The sequence below is a fragment of the Bufo gargarizans genome, chromosome 6 (genome assembly GCF_014858855.1).
Source record: "Bufo gargarizans isolate SCDJY-AF-19 chromosome 6, ASM1485885v1, whole genome shotgun sequence".
Classification (NCBI taxonomy): domain Eukaryota; kingdom Metazoa; phylum Chordata; class Amphibia; order Anura; family Bufonidae; genus Bufo; species Bufo gargarizans.
The window spans coordinates 156,734,123-156,759,385 of NC_058085.1; the positions used below are offsets into that span (position 1 = coordinate 156,734,123).

At 47.1% G+C, this 25,263-nt stretch overlaps 1 protein-coding gene across 3 annotated transcripts in view; it reads right to left on the reverse strand.

The window, feature by feature from the left end:
- The window catches only part of NOLC1 (nucleolar and coiled-body phosphoprotein 1), a 45,012-nt gene extending 20,124 nt beyond the window's left edge, over window positions 1–24,888 (reverse strand). The window contains exons 1-11 of one of the 3 annotated variants that reach the window (XM_044299001.1): window positions 24,730–24,888; window positions 23,132–23,187; window positions 22,336–22,457; window positions 21,827–21,945; window positions 21,369–21,510; window positions 12,626–12,723; window positions 12,385–12,538; window positions 10,919–11,044; window positions 10,088–10,168; window positions 8,168–8,311; window positions 5,515–5,667 (exon numbers count right to left, since the gene is read on the reverse strand). In XM_044299001.1, the coding sequence (XP_044154936.1) occupies window positions 5,515–5,667; window positions 8,168–8,311; window positions 10,088–10,168; window positions 10,919–11,044; window positions 12,385–12,538; window positions 12,626–12,723; window positions 21,369–21,510; window positions 21,827–21,945; window positions 22,336–22,457; window positions 23,132–23,187; window positions 24,730–24,840 (1,306 nt within the window). In that variant the 5' untranslated portion in view covers window positions 24,841–24,888. Of the gene's footprint in view, window positions 1–5,514; window positions 5,668–8,167; window positions 8,312–10,087; window positions 10,169–10,918; window positions 11,045–12,384; window positions 12,539–12,625; window positions 12,724–21,368; window positions 21,514–21,826; window positions 21,946–22,335; window positions 22,458–23,131; window positions 23,188–24,729 lie in introns of all 3 variants that reach the window. The other 2 variants (XM_044299002.1, XM_044299000.1) reach the window with 2 other exon arrangements.
- Window positions 24,889–25,263: the final 375 nt, after the last annotated feature.

A 25,263-nucleotide genomic window follows, 5' to 3' on the forward strand; every position in this document is an offset into this window, starting at 1 on the left:
CCTTCAGGGTACTGAGGCCCAAGCCCAGATCCAGACCAGACTGCAAAAAGGACAAAACCGTAGGGAGGGAAAACCGCAGAGGAGGAGTCCCTAAGGCCTCGCAGAAGGCTAAATAGGCCCGCCAGGTACGGTAATAAATCCTGGACGATGCCGGTTTACGCGCACGAATCATGGTACGGACCACGTCAGCCGAAAACCCCCGCCGCGTCAGGACCGCGGTTTCAATAGCCACGCCGCTAAACGTAGCGACCCTAAATGCTGGTGGAAGATCGGCCCCTGAGAGAGGAGGTCTTCTCTGAGAGGCAGAGGCAAGGGAGCGTCTGCCAGAAGCAACATAAGGTCGGCGTACCAAGGACGACGCGGCCAGTCCGGGGCTATCAGGATTGCTGGCGTGCCCTCCGCCGCAATCTTCCGAAGGACCCGTGGAAGAAGAGGCAGGGGCGGAAACACGTAGAGGAGCGAAAACTCCGTCCAGGGGAGGACGAGCGCGTCTGCGCCGTAAGCGTCCGGATCCTTGGCCCTGGCCACGTAGGTGGGAAGTTTGTGGTTGAATCTGGAGGCCATGAGATCCACGTCCTGGACGACCCCAACGGAGACAAAGAGACTCGAAGACGTCGGGGTGCAGAGACCACTCCCCCGGGTCGATCGTCGTCCGGCTGAGGAAATCCGCCGCCCAATTGTCCACCCCCGGGATGTAAATGGCCGAAAGGGCAGGAACATGAACCTCCGCCCAGCGAAGGATCAGAGACACCTCCCTCATCGCCGCCGCGCTGCGAGTGCCCCCCTGGTGATTTATGTACGCCACAGCCGTGGCATTGTCCGATTGGACCCGAACAGGGCGACCCTGAAGCAACGAAGTCCAGTGTCGGAGCGAGAGGAGGATGGCCCTCAGCTCCAGAACATTGATCGGCAGTCTGGACTCCGATGGAGACCAAGTGCCCTGGACGGACCGAGGAGGAAACACTCCCCCCCAACCCCGCAGACTGGCATCGGTGGTAATCACCAGCCAAGTCATTGGCAGGAAAGACTTCCCCTGGAGAGGGGTCCGCAGCCACCAGAGGAGAGAGGAACGAACCTGGGGGGAAAGGGGAAAATGCCGATCCAGACTCTCCTGGGACTTGTCCCAGGCGGACAGAATGGCCGTCTGAAAGGTGCGGGAGTGGTACTGTGCGTAAGGAATCGCCTCGAAGCAGGACACCATCTGTCCCAGGACCCGCATGCTGAACCGGAAAGACGGACGGCGGTGGGACAGAAGGCTCCGAACCGACCGATGGAGGAGCAGGCGCTTTCCCAACGGAAGCCGAACCACCGCTGAATCCGTATCCAGCAGCATCCCCAGAAAGACCAATTGTCGGGAAGGAACAAGAGGATTTGGGTAGGTTGATAACCCAACCGAACCGGCGCAAGGTTTGCAGCGAGAGATCCACACTGGCGGAAGTCAGTGACGGAGAAGGCGCCTTGATTAGGAGGTCGTCCAGATATGGAAGTAGAAAAACTCCCCTGGAACGAAGTAAGGCGAGGACCGGGGCAAGGACTTTTGTGAAAACACGAGGGGCCGTCACCAGCCCGAAGGGAAGGGCAACGAACTGGTAGTGGTCGGACCCCACTGCAAAACGCAGAAAGCACTGATGACACCGTGCGATTGGAATATGAAGGTAGGCGTCCTGGATGTCGATGGAGGCCAGGAACTCCCCCTGTTCCAGAGAGGCCACCACCGACCTGAGAGACTCCATCCGGAATCGCTGAAGACGAAGGAAGCGGTTCAGTCGTTTTAGATCCAGAATGGGACGCACCGAACCTTCCTTCTTGGGGACCACAAAAAGGTTCGAATAGAACCCCTTGAACCTGTCTCCCATAGGAACCGGGGCGATGACCCCTTTGTCCAGAAGGGTGTGAACGGCAGCAAAGAAATCGGCCGCCCCTCGGGAATCCTGGGGAACCCGGGAACGAACGAACCGAACTGGGGGAAGGGACGCGAACTCGAGTTTGTACCCGGAAGACACAACCTCGAGGGCCCAGGCGTCGGAGACGTGCGCCTGCCAGAAGTCCCTGAACAGGAGGAGACGTCCCCCCACCCGGGTGGGTGGGGGCGCACCTTCAGGCGGGGGCCTGCTTGGTCGCGGGAGCAGGTTGTGATTTGCGCCAGGAGGGCTGGGACCGAAAAAAGGGTTTTTTACGCCTGTCCTGGACAGGGTTAGCGGATGGACCCGAAGCGGTGCGAGGAGCGGGAGCCCTACGAGAAGACCTGAAGCGGGAGAAGGTGGGACGACCACGAGTGGAGCTCCTAGCCTTAGATTGGGGAAGAAGGGTACTCTTCCCCCCCGTGGCTTCAGAGATGATTTCATCCAAACGGGTCCCGAACAAACGAGAACCAGAGAAGGGAAGGCTAGTAAGAGACCGCTTTGACGCGGCGTCCGCCGACCAAACCTTTAACCAAAGCTCCCTCCTAGCCGAAACGGCCAGGGCAGAAGAACGGGCAATGAGAGCCCCCGCATCCAGGGATGCTTCACATACAAATTTTCCAGCCTGAACGATAAGTTGAGCCAGAGCACGGAGGTCTTGTATAGGGACGTCGGATTCAAGCTCCAGATCCAGCTGAGACGCCCACTCTGAAACCGCTTTTCCAGCCCAAGCGGAGGCAAAGACTGGCCTAAGAGCGGACCCGGAGGCCGAAAAGATACCCTTTGTAAGGGCCTCTATACGGCGATCCTCAGTGGATTGTAAGGAAGAACCATCTGCGACGGGAATAGCCGTGCTCTTGGACAAACGGGCCACAGGGGGGGGGGGTCGACCTTAGGAGGTGACGCCCAGTTTGCAATGCAATCCGCCGGGAACGGATAACAAACATCTAACTTTTTCGGCGGGGTAAAACGTGCATCAGGACGGGCCCAGGCCTTAGAAACCACTGACGAAAAGTCAGCATGGAGGGGAAAAACCGCAGACGCCTGCTTCTGGCGAAAAAAGGAAACACTGGTTTTTTCAGGATCAGGAGGATCATCGTGAATCTTAAAGGTATCACGGATATTGCTTATAAGATGGCCCACGGCGGAAGCCAGCTTTGAAGGCAGTGCCGAATCCATATCCCAATCGGAATCAACCAGCTCCCCTTCAGAGGGCAAATCCTGCAATGAGGAAGGACCCGACTGAGAACGCACCCTTGGGGGGGATACCGAAGCATCCGAGGATGACCGGTGATCCGCCCTTGACCGCTTCTGGGATTGACGGGCTCTGGAGGAGTCGCCTGCAGAGAGAGACTCAGACGGGACGGCTAAGACAGCGGACCCGGAGGGCCCAGCAGGGGAATCATCCGGCTGCGACAAGGGCAACACATCTGCAAGTCGGCCCACAACGCTAGTGAGACTAACCACAGCCTGGGAGAGGGATCTAGCCCAGTCAGGGGGATCCAACAGGCCAGGGGGTGACACAACAGACGGCGGACCCTGCGATGGGTCTTTGCAAAGCGAACAATGCGGGTCAGACTGCCCTTGAGGAAGGGGCGCCTTACATGCGGTGCAGGTATGATACCAAGGTCCCACAGGCACTAAGGGGTCAGACATGTTGGTAGGAAAAAACTGCGTCTAGGCCAGGGGGCTGCAGTGGAGGAAAGGGTCAACAGTCCTACCAGGTCACAGAGGAGCAGAACGGCAGCGGCAGCAGCAGAAGAACAGCGGCGGCAAAGCAATGGTCCGTTCTGCAGTGAGGATCACAGAAGCACGCAGGCACGAGAGGAGGCGGGACTAGTGAGGCGCGGGAAGAAGGACGTCCGGCCCCTGACTGAAGACCAGCAGGACGCGGCAACGAAACTCCGCCCCCCGCCGAACACAATTTCGCGCGCGCGATTCAATCCCGCATCCAAACCACCACATGTCCCACGCCGCAGCGGAAGCGAAAGGTAGGAGCCGAAAGGAGGACAGGGGCCTGTAAGAACAACGGCCCTGCGCGAACGGCGGTCGCAAAGACCCGGCCGCTCCTAACAACCCTCCCCCATGAGCGCCGCTCAGTACTGACAGGGCGTCAGGCCGCCCCAGAAATCGGAGCAACGAGGCCAGCAGAAAACGGGGGAGCACAGACGGAACGGAGGGGAAGAAGTCACAAGGAAGGAGGGAGGGAGGGGGGGGAAGGGAATGGCTGCACTAGCCACCTCACCATGCGATGTCTTCACCCTCTTGTCCATCCAGCTGGGGACGCCCCTTCAGCCACTGGCACAGAAGTGACAGTAGCTGGAGAGGGGCTTGCAGGTGGGCGACCCAGTGCTGGCGGGATGCAGGGGAGCATGAGCTGCCCTGGTCCTCCTTTTCTTCTGTGGGGGAGGCAGCAGGGCGGATAACCGGCCCTGGCGCAGCTCAACCCCGGGAAAACAGAGAAGTCTACTGCGACTCTGTTGTCCCTGTGGAAAAAAATAAAATAAAAATCAAGTGAAAAAAATAAAATAAAGTAAAAAATTAAAATCTTCTCAAAGACAACTCTGCAGTGCAGAGAGTGTCTTGCCTCCTTGACACTAAGCAAAAAACTGGAAGTCTCTCTCTCCAGGCTGAGGGTATAGCTGCTGGAGGAGGGGCTTAACAGTCTTTTACTTAGTGTCACGCCTCCTATGGAGATTAGCTATACCCAAGAGTTTCTGTGTCCCCCAAGGAATTGGGCGAGAAAAAATATTTCGAGGCATACTTCACAGTAATCTGGCTGAATCCAATAATCTTGTAGATTTGCTGTAATGCAATCCTAACTTAGAGGGATTCTGTCACCTCGTTTTAGCCTATAGAGCTGCGGACATGCACGGCTAGATCGCTGCTAGTATATCTGCAATATACTGGTCCTGTATCTCTGTGTGCTTTTATTGTTTAAAACATTATTTTATAGATATGTAAATGAGCCTGGTAAGGAGCTGTACTAACCTTCTTGGAGCCCAGCACCGCCTGTGTCCTCCAAATCTCCTCCTTGCCTACAAAGTTAGATCGCCGTAATCCCGCAATGTGCGAGCTCGCACATGCGCAGTTCCTTCCCTGAGGCTGATGCCAGCACAGGGAAGGGACACTCACTGTGCATCGCGAGATTACGGCGATCTAACTGTGAGCAAGGAGGAGATTCCTGGATACAGGCGGTGCTGGGCTCCTTCACAGGGTGCGCGGCTGGGCTCCAGAACGGTTAGTACAGCCCCTTGGGCTCCTTAGCAGGCTGATTTACATATCTATAAAATCATTTTTTAAACACAATAAAACCACACAGATATGGGACAAGTATATTGCGGACATGCTGGCAGCGATCTAGCCGTGCATGTCCGCAGCGCTATAGGCTAAAACAAGATGACAGAATCCCTTACAAAAAAAAAAAAACATCGGAAAGACAGTTGCATACACCATCGAATACTGTGTGCATGGAGGTACTCTCCCTTAGGTGCATTGCTTCTGGATAAAACACATCCATCAACAGGGTCTCAATGTCAATACATGGATGCTGTGTGGTTCTGTACAGTTGTGTGCATGAGACATTTCAAAACTGCCATAGCAGCCATCTCACCTGAGCTGTCAGAGGAGCTTGAATCCTTTTTGGCTGCCGCCGCTTTTGCAGGGGTCACCTTTGCAGCAGGCTTTGCAGGGGTCACCTTTGCAGCAGGCTTTGCAGGTGGAGTTTTCACAGCAGGCTTAGCCTTCTCATCTTCATCACTTGAGTCTGTTTATAAAGAGTTAAACATGTAACATACAACCTACCCTGTGTTTATGGTCTTTATTTTCATCTTTCTAATGTTACAAGTGCAGCTATGGGCATCAATATAAGGCTACTTTCACACTTGCGGCAGAGAGATCGGGCAAGCAGTTCCGTCGCTGGAACTGCCTGCCGGATCAGGCAAAATGTATGCTAACTGATGGCATTAGTAAGACTGATCAGGATCCTGATCAGTCTTAAAAATGCCTGATAAGTCGAAAAAATGCATTGAAATGCCGGATCCGTCGTTCCAGTGTCATCCGGCAAAACAGATCCGGCATTTATTTTTTTCACCTTTTTTTCAGTCTGCGCATGCGCATAACGGAACGCCGGATCCGGCACTAATACATCCCTATGGGAAAAAATGCCGGATCCGTCTTCAGTTTTTTTCGCCGGAGATAAAACCGTAGCATGCTGCGGTTTTCTCTTTTGCCTGATCAGTCAAAACGACTGAACTGAAGACATCCTGATGCAAACTGAACGGATTGCTCTCCATTCAGAATGCATGGGGATAAAACTGATCAGTTCTTTTCCGGTATAGAGCCCCTGTGACGGAACTCTATGCCGGAAAAGAAAAACGCAAGTGTGAAAGTACCCTAAGTGCTGCTACACAACACTGAACCAGAGCAGAATCTCCAGGGCTTTATAGTATGTCAAGTTGGCATCACAGCACAGACATATCTCAGACTAGATTTCACTAATAAAAGTAGGAAATCATGGTAGAGGTTAAAGGGGTTTTCTGGGTTCAGGGCTGATCTTGGTAATATGCTGCTCTTTATTTCTAGCCTACATGAGTGGAGCATATATGAGCATTTCCTTGCTCCAATGCTCCCCCTTGTCACGCAGCAGTTGTGCAGTGCAAGGATGTGTTTTCATTGTGCCGGTGACGTACCGGGCTTCTCATCACCATGGTAAGCTGAGACTTCCACCAAGCACCGAGCCCAGTAACGTCACCAGTAGGGATGAGCGAATGTAACATCCAAAGTCACTTCACATAATACTTCATCTGAATACTGTACGGAGCAAGCGCTTCGTACAGTATTAGAATGTATTGGCTCCTATGAGCCGAAGTCATTACTTCTCAAAGGCTTATTAGACTTGGCATAATAACTTCAAAAATCTATTTCGAAACCAGAACCAGAGTTCGGGAAATGGTTTATTACAGTAGAAATTGATAACTTCAGTTCATAGGAGTAACAAACAAATTTCATTTTATGAAATTTGTTCACGCTTCGTTTGGTGGTAAAAGCAGAATTGTGTTATGGATTCCGTTACCACGGACCATAACTCAATTCTATGACGGAATGCCTTTAGCGGCATTCCCTTATTCATTCCGTCATAATAGAAGTCTATGGGCTGCATAACGGATCCGTCCAGTTTCCGTTATGCATTTGATCATAGAATTGGTTCTGGTTAGTGGTAACGGAATCCACAACACAATTCTGCTTTTACCACCAAACGAAGCAGTGAACGAATGTCAACACATGAAATTCGCTCATCTTTAATAGGAGCCAATACATTCTAATACTGTGTGCTAGCTCCGTAGAGTATTCAAACAAAGATTAATGCAAATTGGCATTGGATGTTTCATCCGAAGTCGATTTGCTTATCCCTTGTCACCGGCACAGATAGGTGTTCTCTCGCGCTACTTTGCATAGTATGCGCACCCAAAACTGCCTTCTGCAGTGCTAGAGAACACCAAGTCTCAGCTTACCATAGTGATGAGAAGCCCGGCAAGTCACCAGCACAATCCTTGCGCTGCGCGATGGGGGCGCTGCAAGGAGGAGCATTAGAGCAAGTAAATGCTCTTATGTTACAAATCATATGTAGGCTAGAAATAAAACAGCAGCATGGTACCAAGTTAAAACCCCTTCATAAGAATTCTATACGATTAGAATCATGTGGCTCATACAACTAAAAATCAAAGCAGCATGCCAAATTCCTACAACCAGTTCAAAAGGATGTACAAATTCCTAAAATATAGGGGAGTAGCTTAGAGAGGTTGTCCCACAAATAAGATTCAACAGTTCTTAAACCAGCGCCTGGATCTGAATATTTTTGTAATTGCATGTCATCAAAAATTTACTATAGCTACTAAGTTATTTAATTAAATCTGTATATGTATAGTGCCACCTGCTGCTTGCTCTTTCTAATTTCTTTGTCCTGCTCCGAGACAGAAGCACATGCTCCGTTCCATCCTTCAACTGCAGCACACAGCAGAGGCCCTCAGAGAAAAGACATGCCGCCATTTTGGAATAAATCTAGCAGAACTGGGAGCAATGAATGTGGAGAGCTCTGGATCCACATGAGGTCCAGGGCTGGTTCTAGCTTTCTTAAACAGATCTTGAAATGTACTAGATTATGTGTGCTTCAAATTTTTTTACATTTGATATGGGATAACCCCTTTAAAGAAAACTACACCGATTATACACAACATAACAACCAAATAATTTTTTTCAACAATCACCAGAGCTATCAGAAGAGCTGGAGTCCTTCTTGGCCTGGGCAGGCTTTACTGGTGTACTTTTCTGGGACGATGGGGTGGAATTCTTAACAGCAGTACTTTTTGGTACTGGTTTAGTCGACTTTTTCTCATCTTCGTCACTTGAATCTAAGCGAAGTAAATGAAATTAAAATCCTAAATACTTGATTATATTAAAAATATGCAACTAAAACAAAAAGAATAACCACCCAAATCAACTATCTGCTAATGACATTAATATCTGAATAGTCAGGGCCAGTCAAGTATGCAGTCATGAAGATCTATTATAGCTTATTTTACACAATCAGCACCATAAACAGAGGAAATATTCACAAATGTATCAGCTTGTTCTCGTTACAAAACAAAATGTTGCCATACATTAAACCAGAAAATGGCGTAAATCATAGCTCACGTCTACACCAGGTCATAGATAGTGTTGATTTGAATTTCTGGTGCACGGACTGCCAGTAGATGTGCCTTAAAGGAAACCTGTCACCAGGATTTGAGGTATAGAGCTGAGGACATGGGTTCCTAGATGGCCGCTAGCACATCCGCAATACCCAGTCCCCAAAGCTCTGTGCTTTTATTGTATAAAAAAAAAAAAAAAAAAACACGATTTGATGCATATGGAAATTAACCCGAGATGAGTCCTGTACATGAGATGAGTCAGGGACAGGTCTCATCTCAGGGTAATTTGCATATGTATCAAATAGTTTTTTGTTTTGTTTTTTACACAATAAAAGCACACAGAGCTATGGGGACTGGGTATTGTAGATGTGCTAGTGGCCATTTAGCAACCCATGTCCTCAGCTCTATACACAAAATTCCAGTGACAGGTTCCCTTTAAACATTGCGCTAACAGGCTTTTCACTAAGTCTGGCATATGTAACACCAGTCTTAGTATATCTTTCCCAGTGAATTTAGTGTTTTGCATACTAACAAAGATTTTATAAATGATAAAGACCATACGGTAACCTAGGTCTCTTTATGCTATCAAATAGTTGCAAGGGGTTGTTTCAGGAAGACAATCCATAGCTATATACTCTATTAGGGCATGTGAGCGTAGAGTTGAATGGGTTCTGAATGAGGCTTCAGTGAAAAACTCATTGCATCCGAATGTAACTTGGATGCAATACGTTTTTCCGCTGATGGCACCCACGTAGAAAAAACTGAAACACTAAACGCAATCGCAGCCAAAACTGTTTGTGCAAGTTTTACTAAATGCATCCTAAGTAAATCCTTAAGGTGTGTGTGAAAGGGGCCAAAGTGCAAAGGTATCAATAAATTCAGCTGAGCTAGCCCTACAACCCATAGGTCCTGGGTTAAGTGCATTTGTGAGAGATTCTTTAGAAGGGGAACTCTGCGGCTTTACCTACGTTTTTTTCTTTCAGCCAACCTGTGGAAAGAAAGGAATTTAAGCTGTACTTGCCCTTCTGCGACATCAACTATGATCACGTCACCATCTGACTGGCTGCAGAGGTCCTGACCAGATGTGCTCTTGCATCTTCATGTACAATAGGCAGCTGAACAGAGAAACAGGACTACATCTGGTCGGGACTTCAGCAGAAGCGCCCACAGTCAGTCGGATCGGTCACTTGAGCACTCAGACTGGCTATGAGCTGTGCGCTGCGATTGGCCAGTGCTGCAGCAAGGGAAACGCCTCCTACCAAAAAAAATCAGTCCAGGACAACAGACGGAGCTGAGACACCGGAGCCTATACCGGGCGAACGGAGCAGTGCCCAGGCATACTAGTAAGTGCAGGGGGACCCCTGGGCGCCGCTCTGCCCACAGATAGTTTTTAGTTTGCATACGAGTGAAAGGTCCTCTTTAAGTACAGCTGAACCACTCTTCTGAAAGAACGTTTCATTAAAGCTCTGGAAAACCCCATTAGTGTATAGTACTAACCTGCATCACTTGATGACTCTTTTGCCTTTTTTGCCACAGGTTTTGGAGGCTGCGCAGGAGACTTACTCGGAGTGGTCTTTCCTACAAGACAAAAGATATGCAAAACTAATGAACACAAAAACAAGCCCCAACCACCTTTTATAAATCTGACCATTTTATTAAAAACATGCGAGTCCATTACACCACTAAAACAAACAGGTGTTTTTATGGGCCATTCCAGGTAAACAAGTTAGGTATAAAGCTGTTCACAAAAAAATAAAAAATAAATTCCAATTGGGGTGGGGGAAATCAGCTTCCTGGCCCCTGTCTGACGTCTAAATGGTACGAGAGATTATATATATATATATATATATATATATATATATATATATATATATAGTTGAAGAAAAAATGGCGGCACTGGTGCTTAAAATTACAAAAGGTAGGGTGCACGTCCCAAGGGGAATAGGCTTCTTACCCCGTTAAGTAAATCCGGAAAAACGAGAGGCACTCCAATGATAAAGAAATAGTGAACCTTTATTCACCCAGGTGCAACGTTTTGGCTCTGCTATTGAGCCTTTCTCAAGCATGCTTGAGAAAGGCTCAATAGCAGAGCCGAAACGTTGCACCTGGGTGAATAAAGGTTCACTATTTCTTTATCATTGGAGTGCCTCTCGTTTTTCCGGATATATATATATATATATATATATATATATATATATATATATATATATATATATATATATATATATATATATATATATACACACACACACATACATACATACACATACACACAACACATACTGGCAATTTATATTCAATCAGCAATTCCAAAAGAAAGTACCGTACCTTTTTTTGCTGGCGGTTCCTTCTCATCACCATCTGAAGAGTCACTGCTGCTTTCTGCTTTTTTAGCATTTGCCTTTGGCGTACCTTTTCCACCTACTGTTGGTGGGGGGACAGCACTATACACACCTTAAATGGATAGAGCAAAAATAAGGTCAGTATAGCACTGGCACCAAATAATCCAACCTAATGCACTAAAATATACAGATTACGTGCCAACCATATGAACAGACATGAGATCCAGAATTTAAATATTCTGATAAAATTTCTTGGTCAGATTTTATTCTGGTGTAAATGAAGACCTTGGCAGGAATGCATTAAAGGGGGTGTCCGGTTTTAGGAGCCAACCATACAACGCAGAGGATCAGACTACAATAAAAATTAAATAAAAAGATCCTTACATACCTGGCAGATCCCGTGTCCCTTCGCCATTGCTCTAAGGTGGGAGTTGTTTTCCCAGCTGCAACGGTGATGTAATGTTAACAACGTGCAGTGGGGCAAACAGATCCCGGACAGCAGTTGAGCAGTGCCGCTGGATCTGCCACATAAGTAATTCTCACTGTTATCTTGCAGGAAGAACCTCTGTGTTGTTCAGTTTCCTCCTGAAACCAGACAACCCGTCTAAGACTGGAGTTTCACACTAGTCTTAGTTGCAGACCCGCTAGAGTACGATGGGTCTTAATTATTAAGAGGTAATAACTCTGGTGCATCGTCAGGAGTCCTGGAGTAAATTCCTGGTCTAATTTTTCCAACATACATTTGGTGAAGGTGATGCAAATGTGCAAAAAGTAAAACATTTTTTAAAGCAAGACAGACCACTTGCTTGCCAGGGAACCAGTACACAAAAATGATGCATTCCCCTTCATGTATCAGTGTCCTGAAGTCTCTGTTCACAGAACCATTATGGAGGATAGATTGTTGGATTGATCTAACTGACTTATTATAAGGTTGGACGGGTTCTAATAAGATGTATGTTGTCTTGATGGGTACATAGGCGCTGCAAGCAGCGATATTTTACCTGTAATACATAACAGAATCTACTATGGAGGCTTTGTGCCGGTGGGTCTGTAACAATAGTTAGCATGCAACCTAATTTGTGTCCATCCAGATCCAAAATAAAACAGTCACCCCTGGGCCACACAAAACAAGTGCAAAGGAAAAAAGTTAGAAATATTATAACTGCATACAGTTTTGGATACACAGCACAAAACTAAGGCCAGCTGGAGGGTGCTGCACAGTCAAGCATTGTTGGACCAATTGTAAAGGATTTTAATGATGGCCTATTCTCAGGATAAGCTACCAATATCTGATCGGCAGGGAGCAGAGACCCTGCACCCCTGCCAATCAACTATACTGCAGTACTTCCAGTGACTGAGCTGGTTACTGAGGCGCTGCTTCCACTGAGGTGAAACCCAAGGATAGGCCAACAGTATTAAAATCCTCGACTCATGGAACTGAAGATCTTTTACCTGGCTTTGGTTTAGCCTTTGCAGCTGGGGCTTCATCCTCAGAGCTATCAGATGAGTCTTCACTGCTAGAGACATCCTTACCCTTGGCTACCTTCTTAACTGGAGGTTTGACAGCTGCAGGGGACTTGGCCGGCGGAGTCTTGGTAGCTGCTGTCTGTATAGCGTAAAAAATCTCCTCAATATAGCTGATAACAGGTAAGTTACAGTCATGTGTAATACCATTTCACTCCTAGCACTTTACCTTTGCTGGTGTGCTATCTTCTGACTCTTCGCTACTGCTAGTGTCAGATTTTCTAGCTTTTGCAGCAGGCTTTGCTACTGGAGTGGTCTTTGCTGCTGCTAAAAATGAAAACATATGGTCAGTAATTTATTAATCCACTGTATAATAAGAACAGAAGAAAGCAGTTAGGAGTGACTAAAGCAGGCTGTAACCAACTTCAGTACAAGATAAATTCAGTGAAACGCATCTTTGAGATGACCACACAATTTACGAATGGTCTTCTAGAGGGGTCTTAAAAGAGTTCTTCAGGTATGATTGAAAATGGACTCCGCAACACAAACTAAAAATGTGAGTAGGAGATGCCTCCACTTGCAGAGATGCGAGTGTGTGTATGGGGGAGTGCTCGCTACGCTTACATATCTCCATTACCATCTACTGTAGAGCAGGAACTTGCACAGTAACGATGTGATCCTGTGTACGATATGCCGTCATGGCTGAGCGTCCTGGCAGCAAAGCTCGACAATGTAAAATGAAGGCAGGTGCCGGCAATGTGTGTAGTGAGACTCTGCCCCTCACCAACCTTACCAGCTCTTCCTGTGGAAGCAACCTGCCCATCACATTCAACAACTGTTTCATTTTAAAGGGATTTTCCAAGACTTTCTAACCGATGATCTATCCCTGTGATGGCTAACCTCTGGCACTCAAGCTGTGGTTAAAACTACAACTGCCAAGAGGCACACTTCCTTGGCTGTTCTCAGAACTCCACAGAAATGAATGGAGCATGCTGGTTCCATGAATGGTTTATTGGTACAATTTTTGCCGTGCATACAACTTTTTGATGAGCTATTTTATTCCTCTTTTTTTTGGGGGGGGGGGGGGGGGGGTTTAGGGGGTGTTACCGTTTACACTGAGCAGGAAAAATATTTTAATTTTATTTCTTATTGTATTATTAATTACATATCAGGGCAGACCCTAAAACATTATCACTGAGAAATAGGATATACAGAATCCAAAACAGAGTCACTAAACAATGTCACATATTACACTTCAGCACATCAATAGAGCACCAATAGTCAAAAGTCAGCTTAAAAATCAAGTGAAAAAGGGAAAAAGAAAAGACATGAATTGCAAGATCATTCCACCCCCACCACCAGAATAGTCGTGCAATTGCTCATCCAATTACCCACTAGGGGGCATCCTTTTCAGTAATCTCTGCCCATTTCAGATATCAATATCCTATAGGAAAAACCCAATCTCCCCCTCATCTGCTCCACCAGATACCACTGTATCAAAGAGAAAGGCTGCATTATATGTTGTATTTCTGAGTGACATATGTAGCAATAAAACATCTCAATTTCTGAAAAAGCCTCTTTGTACGTCTATCTTTGGATCGCATTGTATCTGAGCGCTTAATATGCAACATTTTTAGTTGTTCCACAATAGTGGATATTGTAGGCATCTCCGTTTGCAGCCACCTCTGCAATATACGGTACATCTTTTGGTCACCATGCAGCTCGAGCGGAACAGACGGGGCAGAGACCTCCCCGATCCCTCACCCTCCTCAAAATGAAATAGAAAAAGTTAGGGGAGTAATTGCCCCCATATCTCTCCAACCATCCTCGCCACCCCCTCCCAGAGCCGATTGCTCTTCAGGCATTTCCAGAGCCCATGATATTGGTCGGTGTAACTTTTGCCACATTTAGGGCAACTTGTTATACCGTCAGATTTATCTGGATGTGCGGGTATATTAAAACCAAAGATGGCTCTGTTTATAATTTGTAATAGAGTATCTCTCCAAGCTTCATTTAGAATATGACTTCCTACTCGCATCCATCATTTTTGTATTTTCTGAACTATATTCCCATCTCTTTGTTCAGCCCAATTTTTGAATTCCCACTGCCTTTCACTTTGGGTTCTTTCCTTTTGCATTCTATTATAAATAGAAGGGACTGACACCTTACCCCCTCCCAGTTCCAGAATTTGTGCACTACTACTAGATTCGATGTTATAGCTGCATTAACCTGGGCAATTTGAATATTCTGGAAGGGGCGTAAAGTAAATTTAGCTATCAGCTCCTCACCACAGAGCCACCTGGGTTCTAAGTCATGAAGCAGATGTCTGACTTGTGTGATCCTTTTAGATTTCTACTCTGCAAAGAGGCTATTGGTATGTCCCTGCATGAACTCCGGATTATTCCACAGCGGAAGATGTTTAGATATTCTATAATATAACCAGTACAGTCTCCTCAGTATACTCCACGTTGCTATAGTACAGGGATGGCCAACCTGAGGCTCTCCAGCTGTTGCAAAACTACAACTCCCAGCATGCCCACATTGCCTATAGCTAGCAGCCTACAGCAGAGCATGGTGGCAGTTGCAGTTTTACAACAGCTGGAGAGCCACAGGTTGGCCAGCCCTGCTATAGTATCTTTTACAAGTATAGACTGCACTGCAACCTAGCATGCAAGAGCGCCACCAAGGAACACAGAAACCTCTTTCAAGGACAAAACACAGCAATGACCGGTCCCATTAATCCAATCTGTTTATGTCTAGCCATACACGCCAAGTTGTACACTCTAATGTCTGGAAAGGCTATCCCACACTGCTCCCTTGAAGCCATAAGTTTGAAAACGTCCCAGAATTAAATTACACAATGTCAAAGAAACACTGTAAAGGCTTTTGTTAACTTATTGATATCAGTATGCTTCAACAATAAAGGAATAGTCTGTAGGGGTTATAACAATTTGGACACAGACATCATTTTGATTAGATGATTGCGCCTCATTAATGATAATGGGAGGTTCTCGCTGAATTTTGGCAATCAATGGAGAAAAATTTAGTCTATATATCGACTCCAAGGTATTTCCTATTTTTATTCCAAGATAAGTGATATACAAACTAGCTACTAGTATTCCCTACACATCTGGGACTTGTCCCCCAAGGTGTTTACACTGCATGAAAAGTACTTAACTTTTTGTATAATTGATTCGGAATCCTGAAAAAGACCCAAAAGGCCATTAATGCGTGCATCACTTTTGCCATATCCTTAATAGGGTCCGCCATGAATAATACTATATCAGCAAATCGTGCTAGCCTCATTGTCTGCTTACCCACTGCCAGTCCTTCAAAGATATCTGACAAGTCCGGGTATCTGGCCAGCGGCTCTACTGACAGATCAAACAGCAATAGGGACATAGTGCATCCTTGTCTGGCACCCTTCTATAAGGGAAAAGTTAAGATAGACACCCTGCAGTACATATCCTAGCCTTAGGGTTCATGTATAATTCTTTAAGAAAGATTTGGAATAGACATTTAAAACCCATGGCATCCAAGATCAGAGCTAGCCATTTCCAACTGACATTATCAAATGCCTTTTCGGCATCTAATGTTACAATAGCCGAGTTTCTCCCTAGATAGCCCGTTGATCTTGCGATCGACAGCGCCAGCAGTACCTTGTGAATATTAGGGATTGCCGATCTACCCTTAACAAAACCCACCTGTCTAGAGGAGACCAGCGTGGTTAGAATATCGGCTAGCCTATTGGCTAGTAATCTGGAAATATTTTCAGATCCTGATTTATCAGTGAGATTGGCCTATACGAGGATGGGTCTTCAGGATCCTTCCCCTCCTTGTGTATTACAGTAATGAAGGCTTTATTTATGTGGTCAGATGGTCAGTTCCCTGAATGGAAATGAATAGTGTGGTGAGTACTGGGACTATCTGAGCACTCATTGTTTGTAAATTTTATATGTAAAATTGGGAAAGGAGACAATTAAACTTAGTATTTTGGTGGGGTTTTTTTTTAACTTTTTATTTAATAACCATTTCCCCCCTGGATTTTTTCATCCCTTGTCCTATTCACCCCGCTAGACCTGTATTAGGGTGACTAGGACTTGACACTCTCCCTGCTGCCCTGTGCATAGTGCAACAAGATTACCATGGCAGCCAGAGCTTCAGTGGTGTCCTGGCTGCCATGGTAACCGATCGGAGCACCAGCAGTGTAATCTGCCACTGCCACCAATGGAGGAGAGGGGACCCTGTGGCCACGATATAACAATAGGGGGGAGGGTGCGCCTCTCCTTCTCCCTGACAGCAAAGGAGAGACACTGGCGTCTCCTCCTTGCTCTGAATGTTGAAAATACCGGGGGCCACAGCAGGCGAACAGAGCGGCGCCCAGGAATAATAGTAAGTGCACTTAAATCCCTGGGCACCGCTCTATGTAGCCTGCTACTTAGTTCATATTCTTTGGCCCCGTGAAAGGTCCTCTAACTCATTTATACAAGTGTCGGCAGCGGTATCACAGACCCGGCCTCAATAACAGGGCATGCGATCTGCAGCAATTAAGCTATCTCCCCATTGGTGGCAGAACATGGCGCGTGCCATGTTCTTTAACTGACACTAAGCTGCGAAGCAACCCAGCGGTCCAGTCGCAAATGGCGACAAGACTAAAAAGTCTTGTCACCATCTGCAAATTTTAAGGCGCATTGTCGACAGTTTTTGTAGCCACCTGGAGCCCTGGGGACAGCTTTTGCGGTTTCTCAAAACAGTGCGGGTGAGTGAATATATTCCCTGTTACAAGCTACATATTCAATCCACCACCCTTGCATTATCTTTATAAAGTCCTCATCTTGCAACAGATAATTTGGAATCTCCACCTCTAGGGTGCTAAACTTCAAGGTCGAGAAGCAGAGCAGCGTGGTTCGATACGACCATATCACCAATAGCTATAGCTGCTACTCTCTGGAGAGCCACTGGAGACCAGAATACATAGACTATGCGGTACCAAGTATTATGTGCATGCGAGTAATGTGTAAATTCCCATCCCTGGGGAGGGTGTAATCGCCAGCTATCTCTTAGGGACAGTGCAGTTACAGAGTCTGCTAAACCATTCTGATTACCCTTAGTTCAGTCATGCCTTCTATCTTCCTGCGCATTCATAACTAGATTAAAGTCTCCGCCGACTATTTTGGCCTGGTGCATGTCCTGTAGTATTCTGGGGCATAGAGAATCTATAAATTGTTTCTGGCATTGATTTGCAGCATATACATTATATAAACTAAAATCCCCAGTAGGCCCCAAAATATGTATCCGCACCATCCTCCCTGCATCATCTGCCTCCATTGAGTGTACAACATGAGAAAGGTGTCGTCCTATGAGTATCAGTACCCCCGCCTTTCTATCTACCGCTAAACCATATACTGATCCAACCCACATCTTCTCCATTCTATTGCAGTCTTCCTACGGATGATGGGTCCCCTGCAGAAGCGCAACATCTGCCTTTAACCTTTTAAGGTGTTAAGACATTCATTTGCTTGTTCGAGGAGTGCAACCGCTTAACATTCCAAGAGAATTCTCATAGTTTACCCCTGCAGGAAGATCCATGCCCCGTTCTAACATGTGCACTAAGCAAAGCTCTAGACAAGAGCCGCCTATCAGCAAGGCATTGCCTCCCAGCGCAGCAACTCCCCTGTAACTCAGTACCCATGACATGCCACAGTGACACGAGAAAACAAAAACAAACAGACATATCTCTAGACACGACTTCCTTTTTTCTGGTATTCACCTTAGTAGTGAAGCGACAAATGTTACAGCCTTAATCGGAACCTAAAAAGGTGTCCATGTGACCTTCCAAGTAGAGTCTCTGTTTACTAGAACCCCATGGATATTTTTCTCCAATTACGCCGCAGGCAAGCTTCATATCACTTTTAAAGGGAACCTGTCACCCCCCAAAACCATCCCAAGCTGCCAGCAGTGTGTTTCTGATGATGCCTTTCTTTCTGAAGGCAGATGCAGCAAAAGTACTGAAAACATTGTTTTATTCCCTGCTGGCGCGCTTCTCCACACATGCTTCAAGTCAAGGAGGCAGCGGCCTCCTTGCTCCAAGTCATGGTAACCACGCCCCCTTCCCTGTGGCTGACAGCCTTTTGGGGATTTTAATCTGCTGCCAGATTTTCAATTTGGCAGGATAATAGAGTTGAAATCTAATCCCTTTCTTATGCAATCCCGAGTAAACAACACTATAAGCTCTGTGCTTTCTTGTGACCTCCAACGAGTAGTCATCAGAAAACAGTAGCACTGACTCCTTTCAAGATCAGGGGTTCCCGCCACACTCTATAAGCTCTTAGTATGCCTTCCTTATCTGACTAGTCCAAGTACTTGCAGATTACTTGCCTTTTCCATTTATATTTGTAGGTAGTTCTCGGGGGCCCCACTGTGTGCTCTCTCCACTTTCCTCCTATCCGATAGACCCAGGGTCTGGGGCCGTTCATATTCAAACAAATGGCAGATTGAGATCTTTCTGCAGCACTGATTCAGGCACTCCTACAAATCTCAAGTTGCTTCCACGAGACCTATTCTCCAGGTCATCAACCCGGTCACTAAGGCTACTTTCACACTTGCGTTAGGAGCGGATCCGTCTGGTGTCTGCACAGACGGATCCGCTCCTATAATGCAAACGCTTGCATCCGTTCAGAACGGATCCGTTTGCATAACTGTTTATTTCAGATCTGATTTTTCACTTCGGAAAACTCAGATCCGACAGTATATTCTAAACACAGAAGCGTTCCCATGGTGATGGGGACGCTTCATGTTAGAATATACTGAGAACTGTGTACACGACTGCCCCCTGCTGCCTGGCAGATGCTGCCAGGCAGCAGGGGGCAGACCCCCCCCCCCTCCTGTATTTAACTTATTGGTGGCCAGTGCGGCCCCCCCCTCCCTCCCCAGTATTAAATATGACCAGTGCGGCGGCCTCCCCCTCCCTCCCTCCCCAGTATTAAATATGACACGTGCGGCCCCCTCCCTCTATATTTATTGGTGGCCGGGCCAGTGCGGATTCCAAGTATTGTGAGCAGTGCGGCCTCCCCTCTCCCCCCCTAATTAAAATCACCCCCCCCCCCCATCATTGGTGGCAGCGGAGAGTACCGATCGGAGTCCCAGTTTAAATCGCTGGGGCTCCGATCGGTTACCATGGCAACCAAGACGCTATTGCAGTCTTGGCTGCCATGGTTACTTGGCAATAAATACAAGCATTATACTTACCTGAAGAGCTGCGATGTCTGACCGGCCGGGAGCTCCTCCTACTGGTAAGTGAAAGGTCTGTGCGGCGCATTGCTAAAGACCTGTCACTTACCAGTAGGAGGAGCGCCCGGCCGGTCAGACATCGCAGCTCTTCAGGTAAGTATAATGCTTGTATTTATTGCCAAGTAACCATGGCAGCCAAGACTGCAATAGCGTCTTGGTTGCCATGGTAACCGATCGGAGCCCCAGCGATTTAAACTGGGACTCCGATCGGTACTCTCCGCTGCCACCAATGATGGGGGGGGGGGTGATTTTAATTAGGGGGGAGAGGGGAGGCCGCACTGCTCACAATACTTGGAATCCGCACTGGCCCGGCCACCAATAAATATAGAGGGAGGGGGCCGCACTGGTAATATTTAATACTGGGGAGGGCGGGGGAGGCCGCCGCACTGGTAATATTTAATACTGGGGAGGGAGGGGGAGGCCGCACTGGTCATATTTAATACTGGGGAGGGAGGGAGGGGGAGGCCGCCGCACTGGTAATATTTAATACTGGGGAGTGAGGGGGGCCCGCACTGGCCACCAATAAGTTAATTACAGGAGGAGGGGGGGGGGGGGGGTCTGCCCCCTGCTGCCTGGCAGCAATGTACACAGTTCTCAGTATATTCTAACATGAAGCGTCCCCATCACCATGGGAACGCCTCTGTGTTAGAATATACTGTCGGATCTGAGGTTTACGATGTAACTCAAATCCGATGGTATATTCTAACATAGAGGCGTTCCCATGGTGATGGGGACGCTTCAAGTTAAAATATACCATCGGATCGGAGAAAACTCCGATCTGATGGGGACTCCTGACTTTGCATTGAAAGTCAATGGGGGACGGATCCGTTTGAAATTGCACCATATTGTGTCAACGTCAAACGGATCCGTCCCCATTGACTTGCATTGTAAGTCTGGACGGATCCGTTTGGCTCCGCACGGCCAGGCGGACACGAAAACGCTGCAAGCAGCGTTCAGGTGTCCGCCTGCTGAGCGGAGCGGAGGCCAAACTGATGCATTCTGAGCGGATCCGCATCCACTCAGAATGCATTGGGGCTGTACGGATCCGTTCGGGGCCGCTTGTGAGAGCCTTCAAACGGAACTCACAAGCGGAGCCCCGAACGCTAGTGTGAAAGTAGCCTTAGCCGGTTAGCTAGCTGGAACAGATCATCAAGTTTGGTTGTGGCTTCAGCAGAGTCCTCCTCCACTTCTGATGGCCTATGCTCATGAAGCTCAACCTCCTCCTTATTTAGTGCTGTTTGCACTCTTCATGACAAGGACACAATGTCCAGCGTTAATTGTTTTGTCAATAGAGATCTATTAGGGTGACTGGCATTTTAATGCGCTCCCTGCTAAGCTGTGCCTTGTGCACAACTTAGCATGACAGACCTGGGAAGCTTCAGCAGTAACCAGGCTCTCATGGTAACTGATAAGAGCCCCGCGATTTCACTGAGGGGGATTCCAATTGGATGGCAGAGAGCTGCATTCCTCTGCCTTACCTCACAGCTTGCTCCAAACATTCCCTCAGCAACTGACATATGGGAAAATCGTGGTAGCTGAAGGGGTTTATTTCTTAAATCAAGACCAGCAAGAATTTGGAAGGTGGGAGGGGTGAAAGCTATCAATCGAACAAACATTTGGGCACCCTTAGGCAGGCCTTATATCAGCTTTTCTACTTTGAAATAGAGACAAGGGTTTACTACCTGGGGACTTCTTAATGACAGGTAGCGGCTTTTTCTTAGGTGCTTCATCTTCAGAACTACTAGAGTCAGAGCTGGAATCCTTTGCTTTCTTCTGAGGTGGTGTTTTGACATTTGTTGCTTTCACCTGAGGAGTGGTCTTTTTCTGCTGAAAGGAGACAAGTATGGTAATGTGTGTGGGGTGGGGGCAGAAATTAGGCAGTCAAGAGTGCACATCTAGAGGGAAAAGGCTCAGGAAGGAGATTTGCAACAATGCAAATTTGATCTGTATTTTAAAATCATCATTTTCAAGCTAAAACAAGGAACAGGTCAAAAACACAGAAGGGTGCAAATCGTTCCATTATACTTTTATCTGCGTTTCTGTTCCAGTTTTGCCTTGCCGACCAAATCACCGTCTGATGAAGGCCCAAAAAGGCTTCGATCAAAACACAAAAATGAATGTAATAAAACAGTAAACATACTGGAGGAGCTTTCTTAGTGTCTTCTTCAGAGTCAGAATCATCACTGGAGTCTTCACTGCTGCTTTTGGCCTTCTTTGGTGGAGGCACTTTGGGTATGGGCTTTTTGCCTGCTGTAACAGCTAAAATATAAATCATAGGAAGTGTTTATTAAAAGGGTGGTCCAGGACTAGATAGAGATGGCTGCTTTCTACAAAAAAAGCACCACATCTGTCCACAAGCTTTATGTAGTATTACAGCTCAGCCCCATTCACTCCACTGTAGCTGAGCTTCATAACCAGCACACAACTCATGGACAGGCGTGGAGCTGGTTTTGGAATAAAGCAGTCATCTACTTCTAATCCTGGACAACCCCTTTAACCTTTCAATTCTATAGGTACATCATACATATATGCACATTTTATTACATGTACATTGCAATACTACTTTATTTGAAATCCCCTATTAATGGCATGGTAATACTTGTTATTGGATAACCCTTTAAGAAATTCACCACATCACTCATATTTTACCCTGTTTCTTTGCAGGTGGTTCCTCATCTTCACTGGAGCTCTCATCGCTGCTGGATTCCTTGGCAGATTTCTTAGCAGGCAGGCCATTGACTGGGTGTTTCCTTTTCTTTGAATCTGGAGACCTGGAATTATGTTTCATGCAGCTTTAAAAAAAAATCTATTCCCTTAAAACTTTACTTACACACAGTAAAAAAATAATATATGAACTGCTTTTAATGGCGTGACAGAAGGGGACCCTACATTTAAAATACTAGAGGTACCACAGCATTAGGAATGTCTTATCAGGTTGACTTCTAAGGACTCATGCACACACAGATGGTAGGGCTGTTCCAGAACCACCAAGTCTCCAATTAGAGACTTTTTTCCTCCTTGATCCTGTACAAATATGCATACATGCAAGAATAGGACATGTTCTATCTTTACTGAGGAGCCGCATAGCGGACATATGGATAGCACACAGTGTGCTATTCGCATCTTTTGCGGCCATATTGAAATGGAGGTCAGCATCTGATCCGAAAATACGGCCGTGTGAATGGACCCTTCTTCTTACACCCTGTCTCCCCGCAGATGATTGAGAAGAGAACAATCATCAGAAAGTGGTTGGGTTATCTGGGGCTTATGAATAAACCAGACTGTTCCCCGCTGTGTGCTGAAAGTTGACAGCAATTTTGCTTTAGTACATAAGTGACTATGTTGTCTGTCCCTATTCTGGGTAACATTACTCAAGTAAGGTGCAGGAGCTTTTGGTCAAAAAAAAAAAAAAAAAAAAATAGACAAAAGAAAAAACATAACTCACTTAATCCAATCACTGTAAATCTCAAGAAGCGAGGCCGGGCTAGCGTCCTGATCCTTCTGTCAAAGAAAAAAAAAGCAGAGTAAATAAAAAAAAATCAATAACAACTCTCCAAGGGATCCATACTACAGCCATGGGGGGCGCTGTCTATCACCCTCTGTGGCATCGGACCAGGAGTGCTTACTGCGTCGGGATAGGTCATCAATATTAGATCGGCGGGGTCCGACACCCAGAAGTTTGAAGAGGTCCGGCTCCACACTCTCGCTGCCTTCCCTTCGTTTACCTGCTCGCCATAGACATCACAGCAGCAAGTAGTGTTCAATTGGACGGCTCATTCCTACACACTTGAACAGAAAGGAGCCGTCCCATTGAAGTAAATGAGACAGCTTGGAATTACACTACTTACTGCTGCGATGTTGATGGCGAGCAGGTAAACAATGAAGGGAAGGCTGCGCTCCCACGCGTATTGCCTTCTCTTCAAACAGCTGATTGGTGGAGGTGCCGGGTGTCAGACCCCGGCCGATCTGATTTGATGACCTATCCTGAGGAAAGGCCATCAGTATTAAAGTCCCGGAAAACTCCTTCAAAGAAACCGAGACAGGATATCGATTTGACATCTACACCACAGGTCAATTTACTCTGCAGTAACGGATGACATTTCTTAAACGGGTTGTTCATCCCTGGCGACCTTTTCTGAAGCCCCCCCCCCCCCCCCTTCAAAACATGGGAACCATACTTAAATAACATAGTACATAAGATGATCCCTGCTCCTGGGTTCTGTCACCTTCACAGTCCCATAGGGTCTCTCCACATCAACATCTGGTTTGATGCAGGGTGACATGTCCGCCACATGACCCACCTCAACTTTTTGTTGATTTAGGCAGAGCAAATGAGCCGCAACCCAGCAGCAGGGATCAGGCAAGTATGATTTCCACCACAGGCCCCCCCATGTGCAAAAGGTCAGCAGAGATAACCAACCCCTTTAAAGAAGACCTGTAACATCACCTGACAGGTCTGTTTTAGCAACTACTTGCATCCTATTTGGAAAAAAAAAAAATCTGAAGCTACTATGATTTCATGTTGTGCCCTTCCTCCATTATTCCTTCTAGAAGTTATGAACAAATTACTAGCCATTTGCAATGAAGGTCCAAATGGGTGTTAGCAGTCTCTGCAGTTAAACTGGCAGCACTGATGGGAATATGTCAGACTGTGAAGTCCCCCTCCCCTAAATGCTAACACCCATCTGGACCTTCATTGTAAAATTGCTAGTAATTTCTAACTTCTAAATGGAATAACAAAAGGACTGGTACAACACAGTCATTAGAATAAATGCTAAATTAGTACACATCAACATGCAATGCTGGGTATGTTGTAGACAAATGCAAATGTGAACACGGCCTTACCCAGGCTATTAAAGGGCACATTACCCCATTCCCCAAGTGTACTGCATAGTGATGTACATCATGACATCTACACAACATATCGCCATATTAGACCAAGAAATGGGGGGGGGGGGCAATACGTGGCTGTGGCAAAATATGGGGACCCCAGCTCCTGCCCCAATAGCGACGCGGTGTCGCGCTCCCCCGGCTATCACTCACCGCCCCGGTGGCCTTCTTAAACTCTTTAGCCGCATTTATGAACTGGTTGTCCTGCAGAAAACGCAGCACGTGAGGGAAGAGATCGCTGGGCACCACGCGCTGATCCGCCATGCTTGCAGCTCCGACCTAGCACACAGCGATCACGTGGACAACAGGAAAGCGCGGCTAGCTGCTGGGCGCAGACCAATGACGTCAGCGGAACTGGGACGAACGTGGGCGTGGCGAGGCGGCCTTTTCCCGCAGAATGCGCGACAATGACACGTGCAGAGAGCGGCCTAAACAAACCATTGTGCGGAGAAAAGACTAGGCGCTGTTTAATGGTTGTGACTAAATCCCATGACTTAGAATTCCTGCCCCAGTCATGGGAAATAGCAGGGTCTACAGCAGCTGTCTATTTCCCATAACTGGTAAGGACCCCCCTAGTGGTGAGGTCCTGCATAGATACAGTATTTAGCCATGTCAGAGTAAGGGTACTTTCACACTAGTGTTAATCTTTTCCGGCGCCGAGTTCCGTCCTATGGGCTCAATGCCGGA